Source organism: Orbicella faveolata, unplaced genomic scaffold, assembly GCF_042242905.1.
Source record: "Orbicella faveolata isolate gen_17 unplaced genomic scaffold, um_ofav_v1 contig_1, whole genome shotgun sequence".
Lineage (NCBI taxonomy): Eukaryota > Metazoa > Cnidaria > Anthozoa > Scleractinia > Merulinidae > Orbicella > Orbicella faveolata.
In genome coordinates this window covers 37,064,970-37,086,882 of record NW_028301536.1, presented here as the reverse complement: position 1 = coordinate 37,086,882, position 21,913 = coordinate 37,064,970, and the positions used below count along the sequence as shown (strand labels likewise).

Genomic DNA, 21,913 nt, shown 5'->3' with positions numbered 1-21,913 from the left:
TTATTGGACCTACCTGAAATTTTCGCGACACGTTAATTTTGCGATTTTCACGATTTAAACTGAAAAAAAAAACGCGAAATGAAAGTGACGCGAATAAGTAAGTGTCGGGAACATAATACATTATGTTGCTGTTGACATATAGTACCGCCATTGCGTTTTTGTTACTTTTGACATTATTGTACCTTTGATAAAGTCAGTTTACTAAATTCAAAGACATGTGTAAGTAACATTGTCTGGGAAATAAATTTTGTGTCACTCAAAAATTCGAAGTAAAGTGATTCAAAATACAAAATTTTAGCAAAATCGCCGAATTTAAGTGTCGAAAAATATGCGCACCCCCAAATTGTGAAATAAACGTGTCGCGAAAATTTCATGTAGTAAGGTAGCCAACCACAACGCTTGGCTAGTAAAAAAAAGTTTTGGCTTGTAACATCTAAGTTATCACTTGTCACTAGGCTAGTAAGTTGAAAAGTTAGTGTCGAGCCCTGTCCAGCATAACATTTGTTGTTGGTTTGGATAGGTCTGGAGTAATCCCGTTGTTGGATTTGATTTGTTGAGCAGATTGTATATTATTTACATGTGCATTATCCTATTTTATTATATGGCTTTGACTTGTGACCGATATAACGAGCGTTCTGATTGGCTAAGAGCGAGATCTGAGCGGTCATTAAGCAGCCATAATGCCCACGGGCCGATTACGGAGTATGCAAATTAGGAAGAGCCCGGCTCTGAAAATTCAAGTGCATTGAAACGATGAAAGCCGATTAACAACAGTAAGAGAAAGTAAATTTAACCTGAGTAGCTAAAAGTTTAGAGATTTTTCCTTAACAAAATTTATATAGAAGTCGTTTTTGACTTACCAGCCGGAACCTTGGCGGGCACTAGTGAAAAACAATCAAAGTTTACCAAGTCTCAGGTAAAGCTAAAATCGCTAAGTGAAAAACACCATCGGCAGATCTGTCATGCATCCTGAGCAGAACACCACGAAGAACTTACAAGTTATCATCTTAGTCACAACAATTTCTGAAATACTGAACTCCGCCACAGTTCTCATCAAATAGATTCCCTCGCTTTAACACAAGGAAGTGCAAATCAGCTTCCAGGATCACCAGATGTAAACAGTAAGGCGGTTTCTGTCGGTAGCAGTGTTTCTGATAACTGCAGGAAGGTTTAGACGTTCACAAGGCTTGAAAAGTTCATCCATAATTCCCAGAATGAAGAAGGCGAAGATATGTTGTCGAAAGCGAATGCGAAGATCGAGTTATTCTGAGCAGTACATTCTGAAGCATTAGTATTTTCTTTCACCGAAAGACCGTTGGTTTGGACTATTTTGAAGCACTTTCTGTCTTTTCTATATGCGTTGACGTTTCGCCACAAAAGTCGGGAATTTGCCCCCATCAAGTTGTGGCACCACGATACTAAGATACCTTTTTGAGGCTGTGACAATCATTTTTCCCGTAAAGAAATGTGTGTTTTTAACAGACTACGCAATAGAGTAGTGAAGTTCACTGACTGTGTAGTTTTGCTCTGGGTTTGAGACGATGAATGAATCGGTAAACGCGCGCATCGCCGTCTGTAAATTGACGACTTCCGCTCAAATAATTTTGTTTTTCCTTTCCTTTAATTCATGAGCCATATAATAAACAACTTAATAACCTCGACCGTTCGGTCGTTACGGGGAAAATCTCAAACCTCGGCCTACCGTATTGACCTCGCAATCGCTCGGTCAATACGGCAAGGCCTCAGTTTGAGATTTTCCCGTAACGACCTCACTCTCGGTTATTAAGTAGTTAGTAATACAGTACCGCTTGAATATAAGCTTATTAATAACCACTTTTTGAGTGGCATTAACTAAATCCATTTGTTTGTCAAAAAGTCATTTCAGAAAGACAGTTTGTTAATGCTTTATTTTCTTTTTCTGACCTTAGCACTGTTGATAAATCCACACAGTGAAAAAGCCAGGTATAGACTAACGCAGGCCTTGAGAGGAGAAGGTAAAATTGCTGAGGCGTTCATCGAGGTAACAAGCTTATATCAAAAAAATAATAAGGTATGGCTCTTAATTGAACACTTTATCATTCAAGTTACAACACTTAAATTAAAGAGAGTGACATGTAGTCTTGATTGGGTGCTTGCGTATTAGATGACATTTAAAAGTTGTTAATATTGGTGACAAACATTTTCCACTGATTGTGGTATTAATACATTTAGTTCATGCTGTGTGGAATGTTTTGTCATATTGCTATATTAGGGTTCATAATAGTTAATTAGAGTGAAATGAATAGGGATGACAATGACATGTTACATACCCATTATCTTCAGATTGTAACTCTAAGAATTTCAGAAAACAGGTTTCAGGCCTGTAATATTTGTGGCAATATTAAGGTTGAAATTTTGAAGGTATGAATTCTTTCCTTTGAATGGGAAACCTTTGCTTTAACTAATCTCTTACACTAAAATGACCATAAAGCAAAATTGTGCTGTGAGCGTGTATGTAGTTCCAAATTTAATTTGTGACGTCCTTCCATGGACTTTCAGTAACCTTGGTGATAATGCCCTGGTGATGAAACGCATGTGACACATTCCAATGGTTTTTGCATGACAGACTTAGCGTGTCAAGAATGTTGCTATGTGGGTATTTAAAAAGTAAAACAAACGTTACTGTTTACAGTGTTCCTGTTAGTCTGTTGTTCTTACCTGAGTGACATGGAAAAGCTTGTATTCTTGACATGGTAGAAAAGGGCTAATTGTTTCTTGACACAGCCAACACATTCTTCAGACTTTTAGCATGCAGTAGCCAAATTTCTATGTGTTAAGATTTGACGATATTACAGTCAAAGAGTAAAAATGAAGGAGTGCTTCCATTATGCAAGAGTGACCGGTCAGAGACTAGTGGGCTACCCGAGGAAAAATGGAACGACATTTTCTGATCAAACCGGGCCAACCAGGAAGGATGGATCATACCATTCCGGAATCTTTGGCATAATGGAAAGCCCCCGAAGTCTATTTGTAATTCCTGGCCCAGTCAAATGGTCAAATATTTCAAATATATTATACAACTACATTATATGCAGTTGTAAAGAGCACAGATAAAATGAGTCTGGTTTGAGGTTCTACTGAAGATTTGAATGTGGGCTATCATGACGTGGTCTCCTTCACAGTCTTACTGTGGGAAGATGTCATGCACGTGTCCTCACCAAAGTTACTGATGTCTCATGGAAGGTCAAATTTATTGAGTATGCACGTAACGTACTTTTAGGCTACTATCTAGAACTACTTCTACTTATCATTGTTTCTCATAGGTTTTAACTCGAAAAAGCCGTGGAAACACTCGCCTGTCGGCTCGTGTTCCCACAGCATTTCTCGTTCTCCCAAACCTATTTAACAGTTAGATTATGAGCTCGAGATTTCTATGAGGTAATAGTTGATTCCGCCTTCGGCCTCATCAACTATCGCAGCATAGAAATCGAGAGCGAATAATCTAATTGTTTTAGTAGAATTCTAAATGAAATTTACTTCAAATAACGGTTTTCAGTTATTTCTCGACGTATTATTGAACTTCGCCCCTTGGAAAGATCGCTCTGACTGAATTGTCATTTGAAATTCCAGTTGTGTTCGCGCGCTCATCATTTTTTTCAATAATTGCAAGTATTTTTAAAGTTAAGAAACGGTAAATGTCCTTCTTTTGGTCTTCTTGGAAATTTAATTATCCATTTGCATTAAAATGTTATTCAAAACGTTGGAAAAAAGAAAAAAAGCGTTGCCATTTAGTGGACGACCTTCAGCCATTGCACACTAATGGCTGATAGTGTACTGTCACTTAGCCAATCAGATTGCACCATTTACATTAGTGTACTAGTATAATTCTACTAGTAGAATTCTACTAAAACTCGATATATTGCACCAATAAATTTTCTCCGATTCTTATTGGTTTAAATTGATCACATGACGCGATAGCATTCATCCGCGGGGAGACACGCTCAGCTCTTATAGTTCACCACTAAATGTTCTCTAATTCTTATTGGTTTAAATTGATCATGTGACGCGATAGTGTTCATCCGCGGAGAGACACTATCAGCCCTTATAATCCATCAAATATTTCTGCTCGCGCGCGATTGGTCTAAACACGTCATGTGACCGAATATTCCCCAGCTAAAACTAGGGAATATCCGGGAATATTCCTTAATTATAACCACAATGGCCTCCATTTGACTTAGAAAATATGCTCGGCTATTTGTCCTTGAACATTATCTGTTCCTCAAAGCTCACAGTTTTCGCTCTCGCTTCTCGGAACAAATAATGTCCGCGGACAAATATCCGAGCATATTTTCGCGCCAAGTGGAGGCTATTGTTTATATATACTGCCCGTCCGAGGGAAATACCTGGATGGATATTACTCGTCCGTGAAAATGTTTCTGTAAACAAGCGAGCTTAGAGAAAGTAAACAATTGAAATTGTAGCAAGGTGAAAGTCAAATTTTACATTTGGCTTTCACGGCTTTCATCTAAATAAGTTGAAAATAATTCAATACGACTTTTTAACTGGCGCGCTGAGGAAAATTTAGTGGTGAACAATAAAGACAATGGAGTGTTTATGTCTCGGAACTATCGGCCTGATAGTTGCCCCTTGGAAATTTGACGTTCTTAAAACTAGCATATCTCCCCTCGAAGCTTTGCTTTTCGGGCAAATATTTGTTTTAAGAACATCAAATTTCCGCGTGGCAACTATCAGCCGATAGATCCTCAACAGAAACACTCTATTGTTTAAATAGAAACACGGTACATGTTTTCTATGTCTTAATCAGTTTCTGGAGGTCGTCTACGAGATGGCGGCGTTCTGTTTCGTTTTTCGAAAGTTTTGGACGAACTTTTTGATGCAAATGAAAAATTAGAATAAAGCAAGGACATTTTACCATTTCTTGACTTTAAAAGACTCGAGATTATTGGAAAAAATGATGCGCGCACACACAACTGCGAAGTTTAATAATACGTTAAGAAATAATTGGCAACCGTTATTTGAGGTAAATTTCAGTTAAAATTCTACTAAAACAATTAGATTATTTGCTCTCGATTTCCATGAGGTGAAAGTTGATTCGGCCTTCGGCGTCATCAAATATCACTTCATAGAAATCTTGAGCTCATAATCTTAAGTGGAAGTTTGAGAGAATGAGAAATGCTGTGGGAGGGTAAGCCGACAGGCGAGTATTTCTACAGCTTTTTCGAGTTCTTCCAAACTTTCATGAGCATTTCTGATACTCGATAGAAACACACAACATGTTTCCTATTTCTTTCAGGAAATTCCGCAACGAAAAAACAGAAAACAGCATGTTTACTTTGATCATCAAAATGTAAATTATCGTCGCTCGACCATCATTACATCAACAGCTCGTACTAGTTCTGTTTCTATCGAGTTTTAGTATTAATCTACTAGCGTTCCATCACGAATACCGTTCCCTGATTGGCTAAGCTACTCAATTCTGTTGTAGATAGTGGGTAGCCTAGCAGTGTGCGCTTGTTAACGAACTGGCGGCCGCTTCTTGGCGTTTTCGAAGTGTCTGTGAAGAGGATTTAGATAAAGTTTTAAACGATTATGGATTTGTACTAAAACAATTAGATTGAGTCCTTCTTTGTTCCCTCTGTGTCCCCTGTGACACAAGCGCTATGAAAACAAACTATTTGTCTGCGGTAAAAATAGCTGCATGGAGGCTATTGCTAAGAACAGTAGTGTTAAAATTGTACTAAAGTAACAAGTTTTGCTGGGTTCCGACAAAACGGTAATCACATAGCGAAATAAACAAATTCTCAACCTAGCGAATGCTTCGATAAAAGGCATTATATTTGTTACGAAGGCATGAATTATACTATAGATGTACAACAACGACAGAAAACATCAATTGAGCTGTCTCTGTTTAAGATGAAAAGCTTAATTTTTGCTCAAACACTGACATGGAGTGTAGTAACGCTTGTTCGCTAAATAGCGATATCCGGTCATCTCAGCCAAGTGAACCTCAACAATTATTGCAATGCCTCAATTGATGGGTAGTCTTGTTGTAAGCCGTAATTTATAAATATAGCTCTTTTCAACCAGAGCTGAGCATTTCGCATTTTCATCCGCAAGATTTGAGCTCTTTGTTTTGTAATTTCCATTGGTAAAGTGCACTTTTCATGATCCACAATGCAGCCGGACTCCACTGAACAAGAAACTCTTAGATCCCTATTTTTAAATTAAACTAAAAAGCGAAGTCTGAAGCGATCGTTGTTCTCTCGAAAGCCATCCGAAACCAAAAGTCTAACTTTAAGTCTAGTTTGTGATTGACAGATGTTGTCTCCTTAGCCAGTCAAATTATTTGATCAGTTCTAACAAGGATTCTGATTGACTTATTATAGCGTGCTTTTCAAGAGTACAGAGGCGCGCTTGCGCCATTTTTCCTCGCTTGGAAAATAACGTTTGGTTTGAAAATATGAACTGAATGTGTGTGGACATTAATGGATTCTTTATCATAAAACAAATAAAGAAGCCTCGACTGTGCTCTGTTCTGTTGTGAAACACTTAGGAAGCGATAGTCAGCACTCAAGAAGTAGGGAAAAACACTCGACTTCGTCTCGTGTTTTCCCCTACACTTCTTTCGTGTTCTTCAACTTCATGCGTGCTTTAAAACAGAACAGGGCACAGTCGAGGCTTCTTTATTTGTTACCAAACGGCATTCCGTCCCGTCAGTCGAACACGGTAATTTTGCTCCTGATTTCTAGAACTACCTAATTTTTCAAGCCCATTTTCGTTTTCCACGGAGGTGCTAAAAATTGGGTTTCCACGGTAGTTCACAGATAAAGAAGCCTCGACTGTGCTCTGTTTTGTTGTAATGCCGAAGCAAAAATTTGAAGTTCAGCTTACCGTGCATATGTACTCTGAAAAAGCATGCTGTTGCCAATCACAATGCACGTTACATGGGAACTTTATTATAGCCGTTGATATAGAGCACAGAAGCCATCGTTTTCAGATTCTGTGTTGGCATTAAAATTATGAAGAATAAAAATATCATGATTAACTAGGAAATTAATAAGTGTCACGACTGTTACTTTTCTTTTATTTTGCTAGGATCGCGGCATTGCTGACCTTGAGTCATCACTGAAAAAAGAAATTGAGGTACTGATCCATGAAGATTGAAATCAGATTTATCTTTAAGGCATTATTTAGACTATATAGGTGAACGTACATGTATTGATCATTTTAATTTGGAAACTGACGAGAAAGTTATTGCCAGGTTGTCACCTTGTAGATGATGCAAATTAGTTGTGCAAATAACATCAAAATCAACATCACTTATTCGCGTGGCCAAATACAATAAATTAATGTGTGTGAAAAGCTGAATTTTGCCCCCTGGCATGAACAGAGAATCCCAAAATCTTGTATGTCCATGGACACCAAAATAAAAAAAAATGTCTTGTGAAATCAGGAGTTGATGCTATCAGAGTTGGCATCAAATTATGCTAAGTTACCAAGGCGGAGTCATCAAAACCAAGTGGACAATTTATAATACAGGTATTGTAAAGGTAAAGTTCCATTTTCATTTCAATACAGATTTTTGTATGCTGCCTCTGAACTCATAAAACACAGTTTCTACAAAAAACATAGCCACAGAATTTGACTTGTCACTGATAATCTTGATACAATTTTGTCCTAAATGGACTGAACAAGAGCTTCCTACATCGAGAATCGATTAAACTTCATGCAAACTAGGCCATAAATCTTAGTAAGCCAAAACTCGGCATGTTGTTGGCGTCAATTATCGACCGGAAAACCACTCATCGCATTCCTTCTGAACAAGCGAACCACAGACAGCTCTGATTGTTAGCTAAGCCTGAGAGTGCGCAAAATTGGTAAAACAAGGAAATGTTCTACTCACTTTAGCGCTTGAGTGATTTTCTTGACTTTATTTGTGGCTGTGTTCTCCTCGCAAATAACAATATCCCACATCTAAGTTCAGGCCAAGTATCGCCAACAGCAGCCAGAAATTTCCTTTCAATTGCACTTCTAAGCCCTAATTGTTGTGAATAAAGCTCTTTGCTGTCTAAAACAAGACCAGCATTATCGCCAAAATGAAAATGGCCTAATTACGCGGCTAAATGGCGACCACTATACTTTCGCCAGTCCGTCTACACCGATACCCCTTTAAGACCTATTAATAGAAGTATCGGGTATCCCAGTTACCACGTTTCTGGCAGACCTACTCAACCCCCTGCATTCAGATTATGGTTATACTGCAAAGAATTAGAAGGAATATAAAGATTTCGTACAAGCTCAGACAGTCGGACCAGAGACGAGGAAATCGTATCGTTCGATGCTGTATCCCTGTTCACCTCCATTCCTGTTGAATTAGCCTTGGAAGTCATCCAGAGCACGTTGTAATCAAGTCACACCTGGAAGGACAACACGAACCTGACCAAAGCTGACGAAGTTTGTACTGTATAACAGCTTCTTTTCATGTGAAGGGACACTGTATCTCCAAATTTTCGACTTCGCTTTGGGCTCACCCGTGAGGGCCGTCATAGCCGACCTGGTAGTGGAACACGCCGAGATTCAGGTTTTGTGTATATTCCCGGCTGCCCCACCCCCTCCCCCGCTGGTGGGTCAGATACATTGACGCAAATGCGTGTATCAAGCTTGACCAAGCTTGTCAATTTCCATCAACCTGCACATCCAATTTACAGAAGAGCGCGCCACACCCACGGACTGTAAACCAACAACAACAACCAGCTTTATAGCTTTATTTGCATGACAATAAATACATGCAGTGTTGCAAGTAGATCTTGGATGGATAGGATGCCCTTGTTAAACCATTTCTTGAAAAGCAGTGTTTTGCCTTCTACAAGTATCTCTTTATTATTAAACAGAATTAAATCCTGTGCTTGATCAAAATTATAAAGGCTTTTCAATTCGTTAAGGTACATTAGAATACTTTGGTAGAACAAGGGCAATTGAATATTAATATAATGATTTGTAGGAGTTATAAGTTCACCGATGGCTTGTAACGAAGATAATTGTTTAAAAGTCGGAACGATATGTTCAATTTTTCTGTAAAATTCATCTCTTAATAGAGTAGAGTATTTATTACAATATATAAGAAAGTGAGATTCGTCTTCAATTTGATTAGATTCACAAATAGGGCAGAGTCTGTTAACCCTTGGAATTTGATCATATCTACCAGTCTCAATCCTTAGTTTGTGATTGCCTAACCTAAATTTCACTAGTTCTTTTCTTTCGCTTAGTTTGCTTGTTAGGGGCTAAATAAGAGGAGGGTGTGTAATCGTTCGTAAAAGTGTTGAAAAATTCTAGTTTATTAGAGTTTTGCATGGTATGTGCCCGTATAAAATAAATTTTTGTTGCATTAGGCTAACATAATGTTTGATTTTAGCGTTAGTTGAGTATGTACATGTAAGATCAAAACAAGGTAAACTGTAAGATTCAGACACTTATTATATTAGAATAACAGCTATTTTTAACAGCGCGATGGAGATTTTTCGACGTGAGAAAGATTTGTTTAACAATAGAGCAATTATCCTTACTTTGAAGCTACGAGGAGTAACTAATTATTTTATAAGTTTAGCTCTGCATGCTACGTTGGATGCCTTATTGCTTACTTCTAAATAACGTTTACAGAATTGAAGATGTCTTTTTTTCGATCTGGGAGTTGTCCCAAGACTTGAGATCAGATTTTGCAATGCACGCCAGACTTCACTGTTATATGTCAAAATTGAGGAGATAATTGCGTGGAAAATTTTATTCGCTAGGAATGGAGGTAATTTGCTGAGATTTGTGTGTTTTCTAAAACTGAAAAGGGCGTGAAGGGCCTCTTCTTTCAATTTATCAAGTGCCAAATAAAGGTTATCCGCTAGCAAAGTGTAACGCTTTCAAATATTCTTTTGCCGTCCGTATGGTACAAGAAGGGATCAATCCTCTGAGAATTGTGGTCGAAGCTGGTAGTTTAAAAAAAAATTAAGAACGGACTTTAAGCGTCTTTTTAGCTTAATCTCTTAGCTATTTTAATGAATGTTGTATTGTTTATTTTTTTTTTCCTTTTCAAGATGTACTTTGTTTTTTTTTTATTATTGTATATTGAATTAAACATTACGTTGAACATTATGTTGAAGAAATGGATGTTCCCAAATAAGTATAATTTGAACATTTTCAATGGGTTCAATGTCGATAGACAAATAAGCCAAGATACATTTCTTAGCACATTTTTCAAAGATCATAACTTTGTTTTTTTTTGGATTGATGCTCAACATCCATTTACTGCAAAAAGATGATAGTGTGTTAAGGCAATTTTCCAGTCCTATTTTCGATCTTGATATGACTAAATCGTCTGCATAAAAAAGTGAGTTAAATTTTGCGCAGTTTGGTAGGACAGAGGGATAAGTTAACAGTTTTTTCTAAGGAGAATGGTATGTCAATAAAGAGATTGAACAGTAACGGGCTCAAAATACAGCATTGGCGTACTCCTGTTGCATATGGAAACCAACCATAGCGTTGCTGGATACTAATGTATCCACTCTCCCTAATGGTGAGGTTGATGCAAGTCTACTGAAAAGCCACTCATTCCAACAACTATTTGCCATTTGATTTACACCACCCTGCGCAACACAAATGATCTGTCATCAGCACGGTGATGCGCCGCGAGTACGCTATCCCTGCTTGCGAAGCTCTGAAAACAGAGGAGACATTCCATGTCCAGGACAGCCTACAGAACAATGGATATCACTTATGTCCAGAAATGCACGCGGTAACGAAATTGGTAGTCACATTTGTGAAAGCCGGATCAGCTTGGCAGAGTTGACAATTTTGGGAACTTTTCACCAGCCACAACTATGCAAATTATCTTATCAGATACGGTCCTAACATATTGGCGAATTTGACGATTTTGGCGATTTTGACGATTTTGGCGATTTTGACGATTTTAATGAAATTGCCTAAATTTTGTCAGTTTATGTTTCTCTTGTTATGAATGAATGAATGTTGGCCCAGTCCTGCGTGAAAGAGGGAGCAGTATATAAGTCCCTTGTTGTAAAAGCCTGTTACCCGAGGCAAGGAAAAGCGGTGTGTAGATTTTACCGTTGGGTAAAAACCTGTTACCCTACTTAAACCCAGGCGTAGTCAATCAATAAACCGATAATCAATATTAATCGATAACGATCAGTATCAATTGTTATCAGCAATCGATTGATATCGATTGCCGATAGCAATCAATGAAAATCGATAAGGAAAACAAGTTGTGAGTTATCGATTGCCGCGGCCGATAGTAATCGACAACAATTGATTCCTTGATTGGTATCGATTATGATATATTGTTATGGGAAATTATTTTTGTAATTTTACAAGTTAAACTGATAAAATGTTTGACAAAATTTGTCTATAATGGTTTTATTGAGTCAATTTATCATTAGACTATGAGTAGTCCCTCTTTTGCTTAGTCCGTCGGGCGAGACCGTAAGTAAACCACGAGGAAATAATAGTCTTGTTAAATCCTAGGGGCGAGACGCGCACGCGTTCTCCTTTTGCGCGCGTCTCGTCCTCAAGAGTTCGCGTGGGCAGTTTTTTTCTCGCGGTCTACTTTCGTGCCATGCACAGGGGACTATTAAAGCGAAAGAGGGAGTACTCGTACCCTCATGGTCTAATTTATCGTAGCCTGCATATCTTTTACAATCACTGACAAAATTACAAGAAAGGAAACAACTGACAGAAACATTCCGGACTTTACATCTTTCTTTGCTAGTTTACGACACTGGAAGAAACTCAACCCAGAGTAGCAGCGTAAAACCTCTCTCATTGCAGGGTCGGCATTAGATGAGGCAAAATAAACAACAGAGTCAGTGCTCTAGGGATTTCAATTATTTGCATCAGGAAACAAACGCAAGAATAGATCTCGAGCAAGCCAGAAGGAAAATATAATCTAGTAGCATGCTGAAGATGGACGTCTCGTGTTGTTCCGGGTATAATTTGCACAATAAAAAAAGCCATCTTTGAATCGATGTATTTCCGATATCGATTTTTATCGATTGACTATGCCTGGCTTAAACGGAGAGAATGTATATTTCCCTCGCTGTACAAAAAGCGTGTCAATCGAGTTGAAGGGAAAGCAATCGATATTTTGCTCGTTCTAAAAGCGTGTTACCCAAGTGGAAGGGAAAGCAGTATTCCCTTGTTCTAAAGCGTGCTACCTGAGTGGAAGAAAAACAATATATATTATTTCCCTTGTTCTAAAATGTGTTACCCGTGTGGAACAGAAAGCAATATTTATTTCCCTTTTTCTAAAGCATGTTACCCGTGTGAAACAGAAAGCCATGTACATTTCTCTTGTTGTAAAGCGTGTTGCCAGAGTGGCAACACGAAAGCAAAAGCAATGCAATGCAAATAGGTATTTCCCTCGTTTTAAAGAGTGTTACCTGAGTGGAGCAGCAAGCAATATACATTGAAAATATTACTACGATGATACTTGACGAAGGTCATGTTCCGTGAGACTAGGGTTTACTCGAAATGAGACATTTCATACCTCAAGGTTAGAATTCTTAAAAGGAATGAAACTTATTACAAGCGCACGATATTTCTGGAATCTTTACATTCAAACGTTGACAAGACCTTCGTCAATGAAAAAATGATGTACCCACGGGCATATATGCCGCTGTTGAGATCTCTTGAGAGCTGAAACATAATGCATTGAGTTTGATTTCAAATTCATTGTTCCTCGAAGAAAACCAGAAATGCGGTTCGAAAATTTCGGAAACTTTTTTAACTTTTAACCCCTTTTAAAAAAGTCGTGTACTATTTCACTTAGTGTTTTTTCTTTCAAATATGCTGCTGAGAATGGAACTTTCTTAGCATTTTATTTAAGAAGTATTTCTCTGCATTTATATCACCTCGTGACTAAAACTTCTTCATCTGTTCTTTACATGCAGGATGCTAAAGCAAAAGCTGTGGAGAAAAGAGGGCAAGGAGTTAGTTACTTCAAGAAGAAGAAGTATGATTTAGCCATGCCAAAGTTCACAGAAGCCATTCTGCTACTGCCGCGGATTCCAGAGAATACAGAAACCATGCTGAAATTGTACTGGGAACGTGCAGAATGTTATCGACATAAGGTTTGACATTCCATGCTTCTTTCTTTTCTTGATAGCTCACACAAGTTTATATTTTTACCGCTCATGAGCTTGTTCTTTTTTTAGTCCCACATGGTAAGTTATGGACTACATGTTTTTGCATTTTTATGGCCAGAGTATAAAAACCATAAAGTAATAAACATGCTTGTTTGAGTTACCATCAATGTCAGCCAGCTTAATTAATTAATTAGTTAATTTACATATATTGATAAGGACTGATGTTACTGTAGATATTTGCATGGTTAATTACAGAGAATAATCCCTCAAGAAACAGGGAAATTCATTGAAAGAAATGGGTCTTCAGAGTCCGGGTGTACATGTAGACCCTTTTATTCAAAACGTTTACTTTCTGGTCAAACGAGAGAATTTGCTTGGAAATGCTTCCATGCTAAAGTGATAAAGATCAATCCAAAGTAATTTTGGTGGAGGTTTGGAGACTGAAACTACTGCTGTCTTACATTATGAAATAAAGTGACTTTTAAGTAGGAAAACAAGGCGTGAGATTAAAGGGCATTTGTCAACAGACACAATTTGATTTCTGATCCGACGGAATAATTTTCAGAGTTGATGTTTGCGCGAAACATTCTTCTCCATCAACCTTTTGAGGCGTGTGAAAATAGTAATACTGATATTGAAGAACTGTTTGGTTAGCTATGAAGGATTTAAACGGCCTATTTTGTTTTGTTTTGTTTTTTTTTAGTTGAATACCGACGAGAAATACGATGTATCTATCCTTTCTTTATTAAGATACAGGTTGAATGTTTTTACCAAGTGAATTTTAATTTTATTTTTAGGATTTGCATATATGATTGTAAAGCGCATTTGATCATATATATGTGATCATATATATATGTTAATTTGCGCTATAGGAATATTAAACATTATTATTATTATTGTTGTTATTATTATTATTTATTATTATTATTATTATTATTATTATTATTATTCGGGGGGGGGGGTTTGAAGCGGCTAGGGACGAAAGCTACTTTCGCGCCGTAGCTGTCTTGTTTCGAAGGAAACAAGCAAAGAAAAAAAAACGAAGAAAAGATGGGAGGATGAACACTGGAAATTTATATAGCTGCAGATGTGCGTGTAATTTGGAAAACATGGATTTATATTTTATTTTCGAATTTTGCTGAATCTGCTTAGTATATCAATCGGACTGAAAACCTGCTAAAATTAAATATGTAATGCCAGAGATCAATTCTAAAAAGAAATAGAAAAAATTTGTCGCCGTGGCCAACGTTCTCTAAAATACACAGAACTTAGTCATTTTACTTTGTTGTTTTGCAGAGGACGGATGTAAGATATATAACGCACGTGCGTAGCCACTGTTCTGCTAATTAAACTTTTTGTTTGATTTCTTTATCTACCCTTAAGGTGGCGATGCCATTCTACATTTATTACATCCTTTCTCTGTACAATGGCTGCTAAGCTATGAAGATTCTTTAACCATCCAAAGGCCCATGCTACTTAAAAATTATCACTACGTGAGAGTAGTGACCCCTTTGGCTTGCTAAGTCCAAAGTATTACCAACTTGGACTAGGCACAGTTTTGCTTATGTATCACTTATTATCCCATAAAGATAATGTATCCACTTATGTATCACTTTTTATCCCATGTCTTTTATCCCATGGAACCCCTGTTAAACATTGCATGAGGGAAATGAATACATGGTGCTAATATTATTACTGGTTGAGGGGAAATACTCTCAGATTTTACTAGTGTGAAAACATTGTAGAAATTTTGCATATAGAACTCCTGTTTTAACTGACCCCTAACCTAACCCTAACCCTTACCGCTATATGGTTTTTTACAGAACAACTTTGAAGATGCCATCAGAGATTGTGAAGAAGGTAAAGTGGTATACAGAGCATCACAGCTTGTAGCAGCCTGTACATGCAGCTCTTTAACAAGATTTATATACACGCATGCGTAAGATTTGAGCAAAATTTCAGGCATATTGGTTTAAAGGTGCATTTAAGAGAACATAAAATGTGTGCTTATATATGGGCAGAAAACTGTTCGCTTCTCGAAACAGAAAATGTCCGCGGACAAATATCCGAGCTTAGTATATACCACTCAAATGAATAGTGCTTTTCGCGCGCTCTGATTGGTTAACTCGGAGGTGATTACCAAGTACTGTTCACCTCCGAGCAGCCGGCGCGAGAGATGTTAAAGTTTCCGACCGCTTGTCGCACATAAAATAACGTTTTGGTCCGCTAATTTTTCAGCTTGTGTGGTATATACTAAAACAATTATTCACCTCAGTATCGGTGAAAGTGATGGATATTTACCTCCACTTCGGTGAGTAATTGTTGAATATTTTCGCGCCAAATGGATGCTGTTCTTTCTCACTCAGTTTATGCCATGCTCTACAAATTCTGGTAAACGTACAAGTAATTTTTGGTGTCTTTATTTTTATTATATTTTAGTTTTCTATATTTTTGAGGCGTTTTTAAACTCGTGGATACGCAAAGCGTAGAAACGTGTTTGTTGCGGGGACTCCTATATGTAAATGTATCACTCACTCACTTAGACACTGTTCGTAATTAGTCGGCCCGAACGAGAGCGCCCGAGCCCGACGCCATATTGGAATAGTAACCGAGCCCGACGCCATATTGGAATAGTAACCGTGCAGTCAGCGCGAGCCTCGCTATCGTGTTTGCGTGGTTACTACTCAAAGCGTGCATCGTGCCAGCCCGAATATTGATAATTTTGTAGCTTTCACACGACCATTAATATCAGGTGTTTCGCTGAATTGAAGTGAGTTGACTTCGAATGTTCGAATTAGTACCATGGCCAACTTGAAGGCTGAATTTCATAAACATTTGACTCGTCCAGGCGTTGAAAATGCCCAGTGGATGTGCATTTGTTTGCTGGAAAGTGACCTGAAAATGAGTTAATCCCATGCTAATGTGGTAAGCTTTGATGAGAATGTGTCTTATTCGTCGACCTTAATGAACTTATATGAGCGAAACGAACAATTTTTAATGAACGAAACAGCCAGTGAAAACAGGACAAACATGGGCATCATCATATAATATTGTAATTATATAATTTAGTAACGTCTCAACCTGAGGCCAGCCGAAATATTGTTTTAAATTTCCTTCGTCGTGTCAGCCTTGCAGTAGTCTTTGACTTATTATCGTTTTACTTTTCAAGTTTGGCTTATTAGATCTCCTGTGAGATCCAATGTTCATTCAAGCAGGACCTTCGTTCACAGCTTTGCAGTTTATAACACTTACCCTAAGTGGGATCTTAAATGGAAACAAACTTGGAAAAGAAATTCCCAGATACTTGATTTTGATAAGCTTAAATGATTTTTACCCTGTCTTTTGTTTACACTTTTGCTTCCTGATTGAAAAGATAACAAAGGGAAAGAAATCCCCTGTGAGCTTGTTGGCACACATATTTATGGGTCGACAGATTTTTTGGATCCACACTGAAAATGCTTGCAAAAGAGGCTACTTATTTTGATTATTTTACGTGCAATATATTTAGAGACAAGCGGTTCCACATTGGAAAAGAAGTGCTGTCTCATAAGAAACCTTACCTATAGCCTTGAGTGAAATGCAATGAAAAAGGTCTGTAAGCTCGTACAACTTGAATACATGCACATTTTCCCAGCAGGCAGACAAACATCAACATCAAGATCTGGGAGTGTACTCTATGATTATTTTGGCAGGACCCAAGAACTCTTAGCCTTTACCACTCCATGTTCAGCTGCAATTTTGCCACCCTAGCTATTTTGGACGTATGTGTTTGCAATATGTGTGCAACAAAAGCCAACGAAAAAAGCCTACGCCTTGTGAGATAAGTGCGACCAACCCAGCTTGTTTTAACAGCCTTTAATAATACACCAATAATTGCAAGTTCAAAAACACGTTTCAGCTCTAGATTTCGAGTTTGGCCATAGGTCTCCTTTGATAAATAAAACAACTATTCCACTCGCGCTTGTTGAATATGAGATGAGTATAGCCAACGCGCACTCCTGGAATAATTGTTGAACAGGCTATTCATACAGTCGCCCTGCAGTTTGCTTGCGGTTGACATTTACTGCTGTTTGTTTGTTAGCATTTATTTGGTGCTGTTTGCGGCATTTTAATTTTTGAGTTGTTTTGTAAAAAAAAAAAACAAAAAAAAATACCTCTTAGTCGGCAGGTCAGTGTGAATGGACGATCTATATGTTTCAGACTAATCTGATGAAAGCTACCATAATCAACCAATCCAATAACCACTTGCAACAGTTTGGATGTGCCGATATTTGCCGAGGTCACCTGATCAACACTTTGGCAAGATGGCGGAGAAACTAGTGTCGTTTTGCGATTTTCATGGGAAGTGAAGCTGATACGATATATATATATTTTTTTGAAAAGAGGTGTTTTGGAACATTGATTTGTACTGTGGAAATGCTAACAGAAATAACTGAACCGGCGAAAGCGTCACTTTGAGTTGGAACTAGGAAACGTTGTCTTCGTTTTTGCCAAGTCGATAATTTCCTGTTGATTGTTAGCGATCAGAACAGATTTTTTACCACTTTGTCTATATTTTTCCGTTATAATAATGTTCAATCTTGAACTTTGCGAAGTCTTGACTTGGCACAGGTCTTAGTCACTTGGTGCAATGGTATTGAATTTTTTTTTAGCACAATTTTCTTTCTCAAGAAGAGTCACTGGGGCTATGCCTCTTTGTTGCTAAAGGTCAACATAGACTTTTTTCAGCTTTTTATACAATTTTCTCAGTTTTTACAATGTATAATCTTAAATTTAGTAAAGTGACAGCTAGATATGAATGATAACACTGTTCCTAGTTTACCTCCAATAATGCCTTGTTGTTTTAGTGGGTTTTAAACTCTATATTAATAAGCCATTTCCAAGTTACTGTTACCTCTATTTCAAAACGAGTCTTAATGCACAACGTTTCATATGGAATTAAGTTTTTCTTGGACGTTCATTGTCTTCCAAATCATACTCAATTCCACATGAGAGGCACCAGGATTCGTTTTCAAAAGAGGTAAAAAGCAACTCGGAAATGGCTTATTTGATGGGATTTCATTATCAAACCCCAAGAGACTACAATCAATGCTAGCAACAGAATATGACCATGCAGGGCTCGAAATAGCAGCCTGCCAATGGCCAAATTTCATGTTTGGCTGGCGAAAGTAAAGATGAACTGCCAAATGGATAAAGAAATGGCAGGCGAAATTTCCTGGACTGATTTTGTGACATTTGCTGCTCCTCTCATCATTCTCGTTTATCTACTATTCCTTTCCACGAACTAATCGTTCCCAATGAAAAATATTACCGGAAGATCCCTCGACTGTGGCTCTTGACCGTAAAGTTTGCAAGCACATAATGGCTACTCAAAATGCTCCTGAGTGACCCCTGAGCGTGGTTCCATCAACAAAGTGGTTTATTCAGGGATAAAATTATGGAAGGCTGCAACCTCAGTGCTCAGAACATTGAAGTATATATATCTATGTGATTATTTCGATGAATACGGAATCAGTCTAAAAAAGCCTGTGGCAGATACATCCGATAAAGTGTTAAAATTGCGCTACATCATTTTGTATTCGTTGCTTTCAAATCAGTGTTGAGTGGCACCTTGGTATTGTGCATGGAAACTTGAATTCCTGTTTCCATAGACTTAAACAGTTTATTTTCAAGAAGGACACTACCAGCTCGTGAGTTATTTTTCATTGAGTTTTTTCTTCAATTTTGGCATAAACGTGTATGTCGAACAATATATGGTACATAGCTGAGAGTATTGAGTACCTGTCATTAATTAAAAGGTAAAAAATGTTACTTGCGTTGTTTTTAAGATTAACGGGTTCTTTCAAGTACTAAATGAGTCACACTCTGGACAGGACTTAAATGATTCAGTGCTCTGAAAATTATGACCATTTGTGATTTTGTTTTGTGGGGCGTTTTGTTTTATTTCAAGTACTTCTTCATCTTCTTGTCAGCCAGCAAATGTAATTGTTACTGAAAATAAAAAAATTGTACGATTTCATTAATAGTAAAAATGTCAGTAAGTGGCAGGCCCAAAAAATAAATGGCAGGCCAAAATTTGTATAGTCTGTCAATGTCTGTCTAAACAATTGGCAGGATGTATTTTTTCCTATTCCGAGCCCTGACCATGGTATTGCAAAATGATGTTAAAGTTAAATTAGTTCTTAGTTAACAAGTCTCTAAAGCTAACCCTACATCTGAATACCAATATGTCCTTTTCCGTTGACCATATGATATGTGACTTAATCTCTCTGTAGCTACTATTGCTGACTCCATCTTGTTGGGAACAAGAATGGCCCATAAAAAAACAGGGAAAAATTCTCAGAACCCTACTTACCTTACTTTGGTTATCCTGACCTTTAACCAATTTAATCCCTGCAGCTGACAGACTCTCTCCTGGTGACAACATGATACTTCTGACAAAGATGCATGTTCTTGAGAGGTTAAGACGGCATGAAGAATGCTATGATGTCTGCAATCAATTGATTGCAAAAGAATGTCAGGTAAGGTCTGGTCACAGTACTGCTATGACGATCTCCAGTTTTGTGTGAGTGGACTATATGATTAAATGTATCTATTTTATTTTATATAATAAGCCAGAGTATTCTCGCATTTTGACTGATTCTCACCTATTCCCTCCGTCTTTTAAAATGGAGAAAAGTTTTCAGAATTTAGATAATATTTTACGTGACTGGGCGGAGGATAAGGTAGAAAAAAGTATTGTCGAGGCTGTGAACGGTTACACGAAGCAGGAAGAAGAAAGAATAAGCCGTTTCTTGTTTATAAAATAACTCGGAAATAATACTTGAGCAGTCTCAGTCGGCAGTCGAGTGACACTAATCCAAACAGAAAATTTGTCTTGACTTAAGCTTATTTGTCTCGAATTTAACAAACCCAATTAGCAAACTGTTTATGAGATTAATTTATTCAAAAAAGTCACTTTTTCCCAGTCTCAAAATAATTGTTAACAAGGAGTAATGTCGCGAATGAAACATCACACCACCACTGCCTAAAATAAACACATAACCTTGCTTTCCGACGCGAATGTTCAGGGCACAGCAGTGAGTAAAGTTTAGTTCACTACAGCTCACGGCCAACTGTATCGCACCCCTTTTTGTTTTTAACCACATTTTGACGTCATCTGTGATCTATTACTGAACAGACGCATGGCAACATGGAATCTATTTGTTAAATACATGTACAAAACAATGGTATACCAAGTGGTAGCAAATCTATAGAAACGATATTCTGCATGTGAAGATATCATTTTTATTCACACTTGTGTGATATCATCTGGACCCTTTAACTGTACTTAAATCTATTGGTGTATCATCGAAACACCTTCGGATCGTCATCGGAAGTCTTTGGTAATCTTTGGCTATCCTCGAAAATTTTCGGAAATCGGAAAGTCATCTTCGGAAAGTTGTAGAAAATGTCGGAAACGTTTGTGGGGCCTTCCGACAACTTTTGGAAAATCTTCGGAAAGTGGTCGGAAATCTTCAGAAAATCTTTAAAAACGTCCTTCCTATTATGGGAATTTTATATAGTAAAAGGAAAATTGCAAGGTCGCTTGGAGATACGAAATTTCTCTTCTCACAGACGATCCATTTTCCAAGTTGAGTGGCTCATAACCGCTTTGATTTCTTTCAATTCTGACACAAGTAACCCATTATCTGACCACAGCAGAAGTTTGAAAAGATATATTTATTAGAGGATTTTCACGAGAACATCTTTAAGTTGGGATCAAGTTTTTACGTTGTCTACAAGTTGTAAATGTAATTATGTTCACAATAGTGCATATAATTTCGTTTTGTAAATATTCGGCAATGAATATTAAATTTTAGTTAACCTCAGTGCTACATTATTGAAGTTAGTGAAATTAAGTAACATTATCATTTTCATCACTTAAGGTGGCTCAAAACAGTTTCCAGCACTTTCCAAGACTTAAATTTTCATAGGGCATTGTAACCAGCACGTATCAGTTGATGCTACAATCATAGTATTAAATACCTGCCCAATCATTGGTGAACACGTTGCTATCATTTTCTTGACACAATAGATTACCATAGCAACTACCTCCTAAAAACACCCTTCATTATATCTCTAAGGGCTTATAATTCAAAAACGGCAAATTTTGATAAGCAGGATAAGATTTTGCAAAGTTTGAAAGAATTCCGTACTTAGGGTTCAGAGCCATCTTAAATATTCCTTTCTTTTCCGTTAAGCTGGCTCTGAATCCCATGTGAAGAACTTTTTAAAACTTTGCCAAAAGTTACGTCTTATCCTGCTTACAAAAAATTGGTAATATATAAAAATCATCGTGCCGTTTTAGAATTATAAGCCCCTAAAGCTATAATTAAGGGTGTTTTAGCGGGGCATACTGTTGCTATGGTAACGGTTTCACACTGAAGAAGGGCTATGTCCAAAACGTTTGTGATTTTTCACAAGATCACACTTTGACATTTTTATATGCTATCAGTTTTCAATTCTTATTTTCTTGTGAACGTTTATATCTATCGGTAGTTACCCTATCAGCGCGTGCGCTGTTCACACAACCAGCGGCTCGATAGAATCAAACGAAGCACACGAAAGCCATACAGAGATGGTTTTTCCTCTTCTTTTGTGCTTGTTTCTGTTTTTCTCTTAGTTTGTTTTTGCTTGTACCTTTTTACTTTGTATTTTGTGAAACACAAAGAAAAAACATCTAAAATGAAACCGAATTTGCAAGTCGTTGAATTGCTTAAATTTTC

General features: G+C 37.5%; 1 protein-coding gene across 4 annotated transcripts in view; it reads left to right on the top strand.

Annotated features, from left to right (window-relative positions):
- Positions 1-21,913, top strand: part of LOC110045022 (uncharacterized) — a 70,527-nt gene that overhangs the window by 25,394 nt on the left and 23,220 nt on the right. For all 4 annotated transcript variants that reach the window (XM_089274771.1, XM_089274766.1, XM_089274762.1 and 1 more), the window contains 5 exons: positions 1,929-2,050; positions 7,096-7,143; positions 12,951-13,130; positions 14,969-15,005; positions 19,545-19,666. In XM_089274771.1, coding sequence (XP_089130897.1) covers positions 1,929-2,050; positions 7,096-7,143; positions 12,951-13,130; positions 14,969-15,005; positions 19,545-19,666 — 509 coding nt within the window. The remainder of the gene's footprint in view (positions 1-1,928; positions 2,051-7,095; positions 7,144-12,950; positions 13,131-14,968; positions 15,006-19,544; positions 19,667-21,913) is intronic.